Genomic DNA, 13,465 nt, shown 5'->3' on the forward strand with positions numbered 1-13,465 from the left:
ACAATACAGAGTATCAGGGTCAGAGCCCATTTCATTTCCACTCAATTATGGAAATTCCAATAAAACAATTTTTCCTCATAGGGAAATTTGAATTTCAGTTTACTTCCCGAATTGAAATTCACCCCAACCCTGGCAAGTTTGCTTAATCAATCAGCTACTGGATAGATTTGAGTCTACAATGCTCAACTTCTACCCCCAACGACATGTCAAAACAACGAATCAAAGACAACTGCATGTTGTATTGAGAATGTTTTTATTCAAAGTTTATTCCCCCAAGTGCTTCCGGTCAGTCGATTAGTCCAGCGTGTGCCGGGTAAGGGCAGAGGGTGGTGCTTGATGATGGTGAGTTGCACATTACCATGCCAACACTAGGGCGGGTGTCTTACAATGAAACTAGAGAACCACACGACTTTACCAAGTTTGTATTTTTATCTGTTTTAAAACAGAAACGGAAAAAAAGTTCCAAAATAAAAAATAAATCTGCAACGGGATTTTACATTTAAAGGGGCCAAACTCCAACAACTTCCTGACACACGGGGATGGGGGGGGGTCATACATACATACACAACAGGTTAAAGGTCATCATCTTCATCTGGGAGCGCTGTTTCTGATGCAACCTGGAGAGGGGCGGGGAGACAGAAGTGAATAACGGTTAGGGTTACGACGATACACCATTTACAAATCAGCAACATTGATGCATGTTGTTMTCATCTAGCCATTCTGATCCAATTTCCTACGGTAAGACACTGATTAGATCAGAACCTTCTGATCCAATTTAAACCGATAACATTTGACTGTCTCGACGCAGTCCATCCACTGTGCGGTTCTACTCACTTTGAGGTCATGCTCGTACTGCGCTGCGAGGGAGGGGTCCATGAGGATCTCTGGTGGGGCGAGAGCGGGCATGGCCACGAACTCCAGGTTGGGGTCTCCAATCAGCTTCCGTGCTAGCCACAGGAAGGGCTTCTCAAAGTTGTAATTACTCTTGGCAGARATGTCGTAGTACTGTGAGAGAGAGAAGAGGGTTATAACATAGCTGTGGAGAACAAGGTCTAAAATGTTTATTTACCCATTATTTCATCAGGGCTTGTCTCAGTTTGCACAGAAACCCAGATACACTACTATACTTACTGACTTTATTGTCCCCATGGGGAAGTTTTGTTGCAGTGTCATATACATGTTTAAAGTGGTGTTTAAATACAAAACAAAATTGACAATACAACTTTCATACCAGTTACATACCAATAAAACACTATTTAAAAAAAAAAATGTTTTTAAAGACTGGATTGCTGGCCTTACTGAGTCGATAGGAACATTCGCCCGAACTATTTAGGAGGGATATCACACCGAGCACAAATTATTGTCTAGTTGTGTTTTTCTTGCAGAGGGGTGCCCTATACCTGCGCCCAGAGGGGAGTAGTTCAAAGTCCGGGTACAGGGGGTAGCTTGGTACAACACCGCTAGTCAACTGTATTAAAGTGTGTATATATTAAAGTACCTGGAGGTTCTTCTTGCGATGGAATACGATGCTCTTGGCTTTGACTTTCCTGTCTTTGATGTCTACCTTGTTGCCGCAGAGGACTATGGGAATGTTCTCACAGACTCGCACCAGATCACGATGCCAGTTGGGTACGTTCTTGTAGGTGACTCGGGACGTGACGTCAAACATGATGATTGCGCACTGGGCTGGAGAGCAGAAAGGAGGAGAGTGGAGAGGAACGAGGGAGCAGAGAAAAAAAAAGCACAGAAGGGGATTCAGAGAGTGAAGAGGCAAAGAAAGCAAGAGAAGGATGTAGAGAGGGAGTGTCACAACATGAATCTACCCAACATAGCATCCTTACTGGAGGGGGCAGTTTACCCAGAATAGCTTTGCATTCTCTACTAAACAGTTCCTGGCCCTGGGGTGGCAACTTCTTCACTGACTAAAAGTAATCTGCTTCAGGGCAAGTTTATTAAAAAAAAATATATATATATATATATATATATATATATATATATATATATATATATATATATATATATACACACACACACTTTTTCCCCCCTTTAAAATCGGTGCTGAACTTTAGCTCTCGGTTATAAGAACTGGCCAGTGATATTCCATACAAAACTCTGTAGGCAAGTATGTCAGTAGAGCAGGGAGTTATTTTTATTAACTAGGGCCCAGAGTTTTCCCTCCTGGTCAGCAAAACTTCCAGGCCAAGCAAACAAGCATGTTTATACAATACCTTGGATGTAGTAGCCATCTCGGAGCCCTCCAAACTTCTCCTGCCCGGCTGTGTCCCACACATTGTATTTGATGGCCCCCCTGTTGGTGTGGAAGACCAGCGGGTGCACCTCCACTCCCAGCGTGGCTGGAAAGARGGAAAGGGGAGAGAAGAGCAGAAACACAACAGGACAGGCGAAAGAAGGGAGAGATGAGAGGGAGACAGGGAGAGGTAGCGAGAAATAAGGGAGAGAAAAGAGGAAGTGGGCAGAAGAGGAAGAGACCGTTTAGAAACAGGTGCTGGAATGGTGGCTGTTGGTTTCATTCCGAGTCAATCCCTTGCTGCACGATGTTATCTGGTGCCTCCATGTACCCTCTCTTTCTTATTGGAGGCCTCTGCAGTGTGACATGGCTCCCTCCCAATGACTAAAACTCCAACAAACCATTCTACCACTACAGACTGAGTGCAAAAGCCTAAAACATGTGGATGTGTTGGGGGGTTCGCGCTATAAATGGGTGTGTTGGTGTAAGTAATTAAATGCTGATGGGGAGCAACTTACCAACATATTTCTTCTCAAACTCTCCCGTCAAATGTCTTTTGACGAAAGTGGTCTTTCCCGTTCCTCCATCGCCAACCAACACAAGCTGAGAGGGTAAGAGCGTTAGAAGTTGGAACACAATTGGCGGGGTTGGGGGGGGCGGCAGCTAGCTAGCCAGCCATGACCTAACTCAACATGATCCTGCTTCATGTTCTAAAACATAATAAACAGTGAATGTGTGAGATAGAAGAAAAAATCCTCACCTTGAACTGGACCTGCGGCTCTCCCTCTGCCATTGTGGAATGTGTCGTGGGTTTTTTATGTTCTCCTAAAACACAGACAGGGTGGTATGGTTAGCGAGCTAGTACAGTTAGCTGGCTACCCTGGCTAGCTGTATCAACTAACTAACTAGTAGTGGCTAATGAGATTGTAGTTTTGCAAAGGGGGTTCCCAAACTTTTCCCACTCGGGAACATTCTGCGCTGTCCATTTCTTTTGACACCCCTCAGAGAGAATTTTGCTAGTTTAAATCTTGTTTTCTGCAATTCTACACATTGTCTCATGTTTAATGGAATATTGAGTGACAAATTACAATATACATGGGCTAAAAAAACTAAATAAAGAAACCTTGGCTGACATGGGCTAGTTGATCTGGACATTTCTGACAAGTTATAAATAGCTCTCTAAAGTGTGCAATGACGAACAGGACAAGATTAACTGATAATGCACTATTACAACKTTCAAAAGTATGTTTAAAGCCCGACAGAGTTCCTTTATACAAATGTTTTCTTCTTTGGGTCCCCCGCCCCACAGCAGTTTGTGAACCACTGAACTACAACAACCAAACAACCATTCGACATAGCAGCACGCGTCCAAGCTAACCAACAAGARACCTTGGTAACTAGCTGCGCGTTTTATTAAACTAGCAATTTATTCCTAAACCTTTGCATATTTCCGGACATCTGACAAATCAGGATTTACAACGTGTAAACAATCCGACCGATAACCTAAATGCAGGCCTGTAGTTATGCCTTCTAAATATAGTATTAATCAGTTCATGTGATGTCACGTTAGCTAGCTAGCACAGCATGCAGTCTAAACGCCGAGGATGGCTAGCTAGCGCGCACGTTAGCTAGTTAGCATTTAATGAGTGCGCCATTCAGCAGGCTGCCGCACTTTTCTAGTTTCGGCTGGAACAATGTCTGTGCAGCACAATCTGTTCTCTGGTTAGTTAACAGTCTAAGTAATGGTTCTGTTATGTAACAAATTAACCCTGCACAAAACTGCTACAATCTGATATTKGTATGGACAATAACAATATAACGAAACATCCTCAATGAAATCTATAAACGAAACAATAAATTAAAGTTGCCATCTAACGTTAGCTAGCATTTCGCTACTAGAGCAACTCAAAGCTAACGTGGTCCTAGAAATCAATAAAACTGTCTAATAACTTCGCTTATTGACAAAATAATTACTAAACTGAAGAYATAAATACACCAATAACGCACTTARGTGTCTCTGATTGTCCCAATTTTGATTCACAATGATTAGAAATTGAWTTTAGACTAGCGTYACATCAGGAAAAATGTTCAGACTCACCCGGCGTTGAAACGAAGCGGAAAAGAGTAAATGGCTGCGTTCGCGGGAGATTCAGCGATGACCGGAGTCAGTTTCCGCTCATATCACGTGATCAACGCCAGCTATAAACTATTTTTGTTGTAACAATTGAGATATATATAAAAAAAAAAAAAACGTTGCGACTCTGTGATATACACGTAGTAAAGCTTTATCAGGACAGCTTTATGATGGTTTAAAAACAAATGAACGTTTTGTAAAATGTAACATGCACGTTTTGTTTTGTTGCCATGGTTGCTTTTTTTCTCAGTAATTTCTTCTGCAATTTGACCATATGATTTCTAGACAATGGAAAAGAGTGCAAGCTATAATATTTGTATTCAAGCTATGACAAACCATCACTTTCTAATCTTCATTCAATCACACATGTACTTCATACCCAAATCAGTATGAAAAAGTACAAACAGGAGGCCTTCAGAACACAATTTATTTTCTTACAAATAAATAAGMTACAATTAAATCGACAGTTACTTATTCAAAATCTCATATGACAACATTTGCATGAGGTATACACTTRAATCAAATAGTGATTAATGCAAATGTGTGCGCTTTTGCTTTTACACTTGTGCGTGTTTATTTGACTTTGACAATATGCCTACTGGCTCTATGTTAAAAGTATGATCTATTGCGTAGTTGGTGTATTATTAATTGACATAGGATTGTCTTAGTGTTTACAGTATGCATAGTATAGGTAGTTAGCCAGTATGATGGTGATTGGTGTGCCAGTATGATGRTCTATCTATAGAGGTAGTCTGCCTGTATGTTGGCAGCAATCTCCGACTCCCACTGATCTCCATTGTTCAGCAGCTTCTCTTTGTTGTACAGCAACTCCTCGTGGGTCTCCGTGGCAAACTCAAAGTTTGGACCCTGAAGGACATGAAAAAGTTAAATAAGTCAGGAAACCCCTAACCCTAGAATACACCAGATGTTGTAGAATATGCTACTGAAAGTTCTGTTCTAGAATGACCAAAGCCACTAGAATTTGACAAGCTCTGAGTGAGTGAGTGAGTGAGTGWGTGWGTGTGTGAGAGAGTGAGCTTGCCAGCTGTTTACCTCCACAATAGCATCAACAGGGCAGGCCTCCTGGCAGAAGCCACAGTAGATGCACTTGGTCATGTCGATGTCGTAGCGAGTGGTCCTTCTGCTGCCGTCTGCACGAGTCTCAGCCTCAATGGTAATGGCCTGGGGCAGACACGGGGGCAGCAGAGAGAGGACAGAATGAGCAGGCCGAGGGAAATAAACAATGTCAGTGTCCGAATACCAATACCTTCATACTAAATAATATGAAAACAGAAAGTGTAATAGTATGTGAAATTTCCAAAACAGTACTCAGATTGCGTCATCTAATGCGCGATTACRTTGACTCCCGCCATTCGTTCATTGTAGAACAGCGCATCAATTTATCTGATTATCAGTTGTTGTCAAACACGTGCTTCGGAAAAGACAAGTGAATTCTACTAGATCAAACGTGAAAATTAGTATTCAGTTTAAGTATGTAGTACGCTAATATGGGTATTCGGACACAACCAGTGTGTACCCTATGAGCTGTGCAGGGCGTATTCGATTACCGGGGGAGGTAACTGGACTTTGCAGGGGTTACCTGGTTGGGGTACCATTGCATAGTAAAGTATATGAAGTTACCGATACCCTGGATAGTGTTATGGACTGCAGGTACACTACATGACCAAAAGTATGTGGACACCTGCTTGTCGAACATCTCATTACAAAATCATGGGCATTAATATGGAGTTGGTCCCCACTTTGCTGCTATAACATCCTCCACTCTTCTTGGGAAGGCTTTCCACTAGCTGTTGGAACACTGCTGCGGGGACTTGCTTCCATTCAGCCACAAGTGCATTAGTGAAGTCGGGCATTGATTTTGGATGATTAGGCCTGGCTCACAGTCGGCGTTCCAGTTCCTCCCAAAGGTGTTTGATGGGGTTGAGGTCAGGGCTCTGTACAGGCCAGTCAWGTTCTTCCACACCAATCTCGACAAACCATTTCTGTATGGACCTCACTTTTTGCACGGGGGTATTGTCATGCTGAAACAGGGAAGGGCCTTCCCAAAACTGTTGCCACAAAGTTGGAAGCACAGGATCKTCTTGAATGTCATTGTATGCATGTTAAGATTTCCCTTCACTGGAACTAAAGGGCCTAGTCCGAACCATGAAAAAAAGCCCCAGACCATTATTCCTCCTCCACCAAACTTTACAGTTGGCACTATGCATTGATGCAGGTAGCGTTCTCCTGGCATCCGCCAAACCCAGATTCGTCTGTCGGACTGCCAGATGGTGAAGCGTGATTCATCACTCCTGAGAGCGCTCTTCCACTGATCCAGAATCCAATGGCGGCGAGCTTTACACCACTCTAGCCAAAGCTTGGCATTGCACATGGTGATCTTAGGCTTGTGTGCAGCTGCTCGGCCATGGAAACCCATTTCATAGAGTTGCCGATGAACAGTTCTTGTGTGGTTTTATCAACGATAAACCACGTTCATACATGTAGATAGATAGCTAAAGAAAGATATGGCCCGGAAGAAGGAAAAACAACAAAAACGTGCACCCAGAACTGAGTTTGGGAAAYGGTGGAACGGAGATGGYGGAAACTGAGCTTTYGTTTGAAACTGCTAGTGAGTCGAGTGAAGCTAATAGTACAGAAAGTGAGAATGAGTGGGTTACAGTGACAAAGAAAAAAAGCGAAACAAGAGAAGTAAAGCTGTTGGAAAATAGGAAAACACTAGAGACTCGTTTTTGGTCGGAGTCACGGTTTTGGATCAATGATACTTGGGAAATCCGTTTAACGTCTCCAGGAAAATCTGGAATGTGTTGGAAGAAAGTGTGGAGTCGGTGAGAGTCACAAGAAGTGGTCTTATTTAGTTGTTTTGTGTGTCTGTGGAGCAGAAGAAGCGTGTTTTAAGACTCAAAAAGATATCRGAGTGGAATGTTTCCTGTATGGATTTTCGTAGCAGGGCGCCTATCAAGGGGGATATTTCTGGGGTGGCGCAAGAAATAAAGGCAGAGGATGTTACTGAAGACATCGATGGAGTGGTTGGTGCAYGTCGATTGACCTGTATGGTGGACGGAGAAAAGAAGTTCACTTCATCCATGCTACTGTTCTTTGATAAAGAGTCTCTCCCTTCACATATAAAGTTAGGATTTATGATATACCCTGTAAGAGATTCTGTGCACAAGCCCCTTCAGTGTCATACATGTAAAAGATTTGGTCATGTGTCAAGTGTGTGCAAAAGGGAAAAATATTGTATGCCAGATGAAGGGAAATGCTGCAACTGTGGAGGTGAACATGTACCTGAATTCTTGGAATGCCCTGTTAGGCTGAAGGAGAATGAGTTGGCAAGGGTAAGGCGTGTCCAGCATGTCTCCTATCTGGAGGCGGTGAGAAAATGGGACAGAACAAGTGGCAGGGAAGAAGCAATGGTAGTAGAGCCACCAAGACCAGTGAATGTTTCTCATCAACCGAGGGATAGTGAAATGCTACATGTTAAAAAGATGGACTTTGTATTATTTATTGCAATGGTCATAAACTGTACAGCACAAGCAGGGAAGTCTAAGAAAATTGGAATCATTGTGAATGCCGCTGAATGTTTTTGGGCTCTTCGTGATTTCATAGCCGAGGCCGTGCAAGAAATCCCGTCGGTGAATGTAACCCCATCACAGTCCCCTGAGCCTGTGTAGGGATGTATTTTGGAGAGGACTATGATTGAAGAAGTATGATGTTTTTGTAAAAAATAATAATAATAGTTGTCTTGTTTTATTTTGTATGATGTCGTTTTCCCCTTTCCCGGAATGTTTTTTGTGTGTTTCTTATTCAATACCCTGTCCAGCTGGTGGCGGTAATGCACCATTAACATTGGATGCCAACCGCCGTTAAACCCCATCGAATAAGAAGAACAATTCTTGTGCTGATGTTGCTTCCAGAGTCAGTTTGGAACTCGGTAGTGATTGTTGCAACCGAGGACAGACAATTTTTACGCGCTTCAGCACATGGCGATCCTGTTCTGTGAGCTTGTGTKGTCTACCACTTCACGGCTAAGCCGTTGTTGCTCCTTGACGTTTCCACATCTTACAATAACAGGACTTACAGTTGACCGGGGCAGCTCTAGCGGGGCAGAAATTTGACGAACTGACTTGTTGGAAAGGTGGCATCCTATGACGGTGCCACATTGAAAGTCGCTGAGCTCTTCAGTAATGCCACTCTACTGCCAATGTTTGTCTATGGAGAATGAATGTGTGCTCGATTTTCTACACCTGTCAGAAACGGGTGTGGCTGAAATAGCCGAATACACTCATTTGAAGGGTTGTCCGCATACTTTTGTATATACACAGTGCCGTCGGAAAGTATTCAGACTCCTTGACTTTTTCCACATTTTGTTACGTTACAGCCTTGTTCTAAAATGGATGAAAAAAATTGAAAATCCTCAATCTACACATAATACCCCATAATGACAAAGTAAAAACAGGTTTTTAGACATAAATACCTTATTTACATATGAGACTCGAAATTAAGCTTAAGTGCATCCTACAACTTGATTGCTGTCCACCTGTGGTAAATTCAATTGATTTTATAAGGTCCCACAGTTGACAGTGCATGTCAGACCAAAACCCAAGTCATGAGGTCAAAGGAATTGTCCGTAGAGCTCCGAGACAGGATTGCGTCGAGGAAGGTTACCAAAAAATGTCTGCAGCATTGAAGAGTCCCAAGTACACAGTGGCCTCCATCATTCTTAAATGGAAGAAGTTTGAAACCACCAAGACTATTCCTAGAGCTGGCCACCCGGCCAAACTGAGCAATTGCGGTAGAAGAGCCTTGGTCAGGGAGGTGACCAAGAACCCGATGGCCACTCTGACAGAGTTCCTCTGTGGAGATGGCAGAACCTTCCAGAAGGACAACCATCTCTGCAACACTCCACCAATCAGGCCTTTATGGTAGAGTTGCCAGACGGAAGCCACTCCTCAGTAAAAGGCAGATGACAGCCCGCTTGGAGTTTGCCAAAAAGGAACCTAAAGACTCAGACCATGAGAAACACAATTCTCTGGTCTGATGAAACCAAGATTGAACTCTTTGGCCTGAATGCCAAGCGTCACGTCTGGAGGAAACCTGGCAACATCCATACAGTGAAGCATGGTGGTGGCAGCATCATGCTGTGGGGATGTTTTTGAGCGTCAGGGACTGGGAGACTAGTCAGGTTCGAGGCAAAGATGAACGGAGCAAAGTACAGAAAGATCCTTGATGAAAACCTGCTCCAGAGCCACTTGAACCCGATCGAACATCTCTGGAGGGACCTGAAAATAGCTGTGCAGCGACGCTCCCCAYCCAACCWGAYAGAGCTTGAGAGGATCTGCAGAGAAGAATGGGAGAAACTCCCCAAATACAGGTGTGCCAAGCTTGTAGCATCATACCCAAGAAGACTTGAGGCTGTAATCACTGCCAAAGGTGCTTCAACAAAGTACTGAGTAGAGGGTCTTAATACTTAAGTAAATGTGATATTTAAGTTAATTTTTATAAATGAGCAAAAATGTATAAAAAACTGTTTTTGCTTTGTCATTATGGGCTATTGTGTGTCAATTGATGGATGGAAAAAACGATGTAATCAATTTTAGAATAAGGCTGTAACCTATTGCAATGTGGAAAAAGACAAGGGGTCTGAATACTTTACGAAGGCAAGCAGGTATTAATGATGCATATGCCTACATAGTAGTTTGTAGTACTAGTGAGTCTAGTGGCCAGGGCATTGAGGGCAGTGTAGTGCTTTACCAGTGTGTTTATGTGGGTGTATATGGGTCACCTGGGCAGGGCAGACAGCCTCACACAGCTTGCAGGCGATACAGCGCTCCTCTCCGTTGGGGTACCGGCGCAGAGCGTGTTCACCACGGAAACGAGGAGACAGGGGACCCTTCTCAAATGGGTAATTGATGGTAGCGGGCTCGCGGAATAGGTAACTCATAGTCATCCCCAATCCTGGAGGAGTGTGTGGGAAAGACAGGTAAATAAATGTCACTTATGGTGTGTGTGTGCACATCACCGGAGTACCGCAAAGCTCTGGGACCCCACTAGCCTGTCATCGATGTCTAATTTATTTTACTTAATAAATCATTGGCAGTAACCCTCCAAAAAGTTATTCATAAACCTTTTTAATTTCCACATGTACTAGGAAGCTAAACGTTCATTTCTTGGGCTTCAGGAATGTGACTGTAAAAGTGAATGAGGGGAGCTTACTCAGGTAGTTCTATGTGGTTTTTAGTTTAGAAAACAACATGTCTGCAGAAGCGATAGTTACAGGGATGGTAAAACAGCTATATTGATGTAGCAACATCAGGAAAACTGTGGAGAAGGGAGTTGTGCTTCAAAATTAGCAAGTTTGTAACATCTTTAATTGAGCCTCTCATTCTTAATTGCCAGCCTCAACGCGTTACGGAAAGAGATTAACTGTCGCCTACAGGAAGCTCTGGGGACAGCTCATCTGGATACTGGACAGACGATAAATTGCCAGATGCAAACAGATTATCGTCTTTAGCAGACAACAGTTCTTGAGGGCGGAACAAAGATAGCAGTTTGCGTTTTTGTTCATACATGKTGAACCAGCGTTTGAGTTGTGTGGTTGCAATATCAACTGTCTCTTATCGCTGGTCTTTCTTGGCATGCATCATTCAAGACTGTGTTTAAATTGTGTGCAGCACAATGGATATATAATGCACAATGTCTCAGGAAAGACTGTCTGGGTTGGTAATACTCACTATAGAAAACAGTCAGGCCCCCAACCTGGACCTACAGGCCGTGGTGAAAACATTTGCACACAAAAAAGAAGGACTTCAGGACACCAGGGGAGTCTCTTGAGTTGGATTTAATTGACCTTGAATGTTGCAGCCCATTTGTGTAGGCTACTAGCCAGACAAAACCTAAATACGGTATATAGCAATAGATAGTACACTGCATAATGAAACAAACCCTAATAAGCTCGTGTTTTGAGGATGGACTGACTATTATTTGGCATTAATAGACTGGTTATACGCACAAATTTTATCCAAGCTGGGTGTGAGTGTAAGGATGGCTCATCTCAAGCAGATTCAGGTAACCTATACAGGACAGTTGCTTACTCCCCCAAACATTAATTGGTAGCTGATTAGTATGCTGTTGCATCAAACATTTATTTTAGAATCTGCAATGTTTGAATTTCCAACTTTAATTACATTATTGCTGCCAGCCAGCAGTCTAAAAATACCAGCATTGCGACACTGTGTATAGCTTTGTGAAATGTTAGGCTTAACATGAGAAAATGCCGACCAAATAGGCCTACCAATAAACATTTATCCATTAGCTAAAGCTAAGCTCTGGCACCCCAGAAAACCTATAAATGTTTGCCGTCGCATAGACATGTCGCAATTTCAGCACCATGGACAGTGGTTGGTAGAGTATGTACTTCGATTTGTATTTTTATTTTAGAGGGGGGGACTCCAGAGAAACTGTGTTACGCAAGTGGTGTGTGTCACCTCTGAAGAGCTCGGTCCACAGGAGAGTCTGAGCAGCTCGGTCTGTGATGGACCTCATATCAAGAGGAAGTTCCTTGGCATTCACATACTCTATACACACACAGACACACACAGACACACACAGACACACACACACACACACACACACAGAGAGTGGAGAACAAGATACGAGAGAGAGGAGAACAAGATAAGAGAGAGAGAGAGGAGAATAAGAGAGGAGAAAGAGAAGAAGAGATGAGAGAGGCAGCTATGAAGCCAAATGAAATTCGTTGTTATGGGTACTACTGAATATCAACATTTGTGTTACTTACTGTACATCCCTCTCTGCACACTGAGGCTGAAGTGTCGAACCAAACCGGGGCTGATAACTCCAAAGGTGCCTACCAAAGAAACAGAGAAGACAGTGACACATGTAGCCGTCACCCCCCCCCCAATGAATGCAATTTGATTTACAGGCGTCTAGTCTTACCTGGCCTGGGGCAGTAAAGCAAACGCACCGCAGTAGACATCAAAGCAAGAAGAACCTGGAAAGAGAGATATGGAGCATTTGTTGAATAGTTGGTCAATGAGGCAAATAGGCAAAATGGTGGATTCCTGATCCCACATGTCCAACAGCAGAAACAACCCTCTTCTCTCTGCCCCTACGTGACCTCCAGTGAGCACATCCTAAACACAAACCTCTTTGTGAGTGTATGTAAGGTGGTGAACAGATTGTCAGGCAGCTGCTTTACCCTGCACTTTCCTAATCTCCCATCCCCAATCTGGCTTTTAGGCCGACGTCACAGGTCACGCAAAGGCGCAATGCATAAACACTTTCCCAGCCAATCACACTGACCTTACAAATAAATACTGTAGGCTCCCGTACAATTATAACCCYCCAAAATCTACAATGTATAGGCTACAACTGTATGAATACGTTGTCACTAGCAAAGGAAGTTTTAAGACAAAGCGTGCAGTTTCTCGTAAATCACGAATAGTTTATAACTTTAACTAGGCTGTTTTGATAAATAAACCTTGAGGGAAAACGGTTCTATTTAAAACTCTGAATAATAACTCACTATCGACAGTAGGCTGTCTGAGTTGTATGGACCATATGATGGTGAAGCTGTCCAGGCAACAATAATTACATGCTGCGCACTTAAATATCGCTGTCCAGACCGGACCGTTTACTTCGCAAGTATTCTAAGCACTGTCATTGAAATTGCAGGAATAACGATTCAAAAACGAAATAAACATGTCAAATTACAACTTTGTTTAATAAAACAGCATCAAACATTGTAAAACAGAAAGAAACATACCTGCTCCAACAACCTGTGACAAAAGACGCAAGGGACAACCGCCACTGCACTGGCACTGTTGCCCACGAGAGGAGGGAAACTCAGAAGAGGCTTGTGAAACAGCGGTGTACTTACTGTAAGCCTGGGTAGACATAGTCGCCATTTTGAATGTGGCAAAGTTCTATGCACTTACTATCCAGTGCATATCAAAATATGGTATTATTCATCACACCACCCTCCTATTATACACAGTCACTTAGACACATACATACACACCAGTGGAGACTGGTGGGAGCAGCTA

At 43.1% G+C, this 13,465-nt stretch overlaps 2 protein-coding genes across 2 annotated transcripts; both read right to left on the bottom strand.

Moving 5' to 3' along the window:
- Positions 1 to 236: 236 nt before the first annotated feature.
- On the bottom strand, positions 237 to 4,415 carry LOC111967497 (GTP-binding nuclear protein Ran). The gene is made up of 7 exons (XM_023992554.2): positions 4,347 to 4,415; positions 3,009 to 3,073; positions 2,767 to 2,851; positions 2,229 to 2,354; positions 1,499 to 1,686; positions 835 to 1,005; positions 237 to 617 (listed from the first exon to the last, which is right to left on the bottom strand). Exons 2-7 carry the CDS (start codon positions 3,039 to 3,041, stop codon positions 573 to 575), a joined length of 648 nt encoding a protein of 215 aa, XP_023848322.1. The 5' UTR covers positions 3,042 to 3,073; positions 4,347 to 4,415; the 3' UTR covers positions 237 to 572.
- A 376-nt stretch (positions 4,416 to 4,791) lies between these two features.
- LOC111967498 (NADH-ubiquinone oxidoreductase subunit 8) lies at positions 4,792 to 13,283 on the bottom strand. Its single transcript, XM_023992555.1, has 7 exons — positions 13,186 to 13,283; positions 12,357 to 12,411; positions 12,199 to 12,267; positions 11,888 to 11,977; positions 10,186 to 10,358; positions 5,436 to 5,564; positions 4,792 to 5,249 (listed from the first exon to the last, which is right to left on the bottom strand). The coding sequence occupies exons 2-7, from the start codon at positions 12,394 to 12,396 to the stop codon at positions 5,118 to 5,120; spliced, it is 633 nt and encodes a 210-aa protein (XP_023848323.1). The 5' UTR covers positions 12,397 to 12,411; positions 13,186 to 13,283; the 3' UTR covers positions 4,792 to 5,117.
- Positions 13,284 to 13,465: the final 182 nt, after the last annotated feature.

This window comes from Salvelinus sp. IW2-2015, linkage group LG8 (genome assembly GCF_002910315.2).
Source record: "Salvelinus sp. IW2-2015 linkage group LG8, ASM291031v2, whole genome shotgun sequence".
Taxonomy (NCBI): Eukaryota; Metazoa; Chordata; class Actinopteri; order Salmoniformes; family Salmonidae; genus Salvelinus; species Salvelinus sp. IW2-2015.

Excerpts from the sequence above, each read along its gene's own strand:
- LOC111967498 (XM_023992555.1), bottom strand. The coding sequence starts at position 12,396 with ATGTCTACTGCGGTGCGTTTGCTTTACTGCCCCAGGCCAG. Across the intron at positions 12,268-12,356 it reads GCTTTACTGCCCCAGGCCAG|GCACCTTTGGAGTTATCAGC; the intron begins GTAAGACTAGAC and ends TTTCTTTGGTAG. Across the intron at positions 10,359-11,887 it reads GTGGACCGAGCTCTTCAGAG|GATTGGGGATGACTATGAGT; the intron begins GTGACACACACC and ends ACACTCCTCCAG.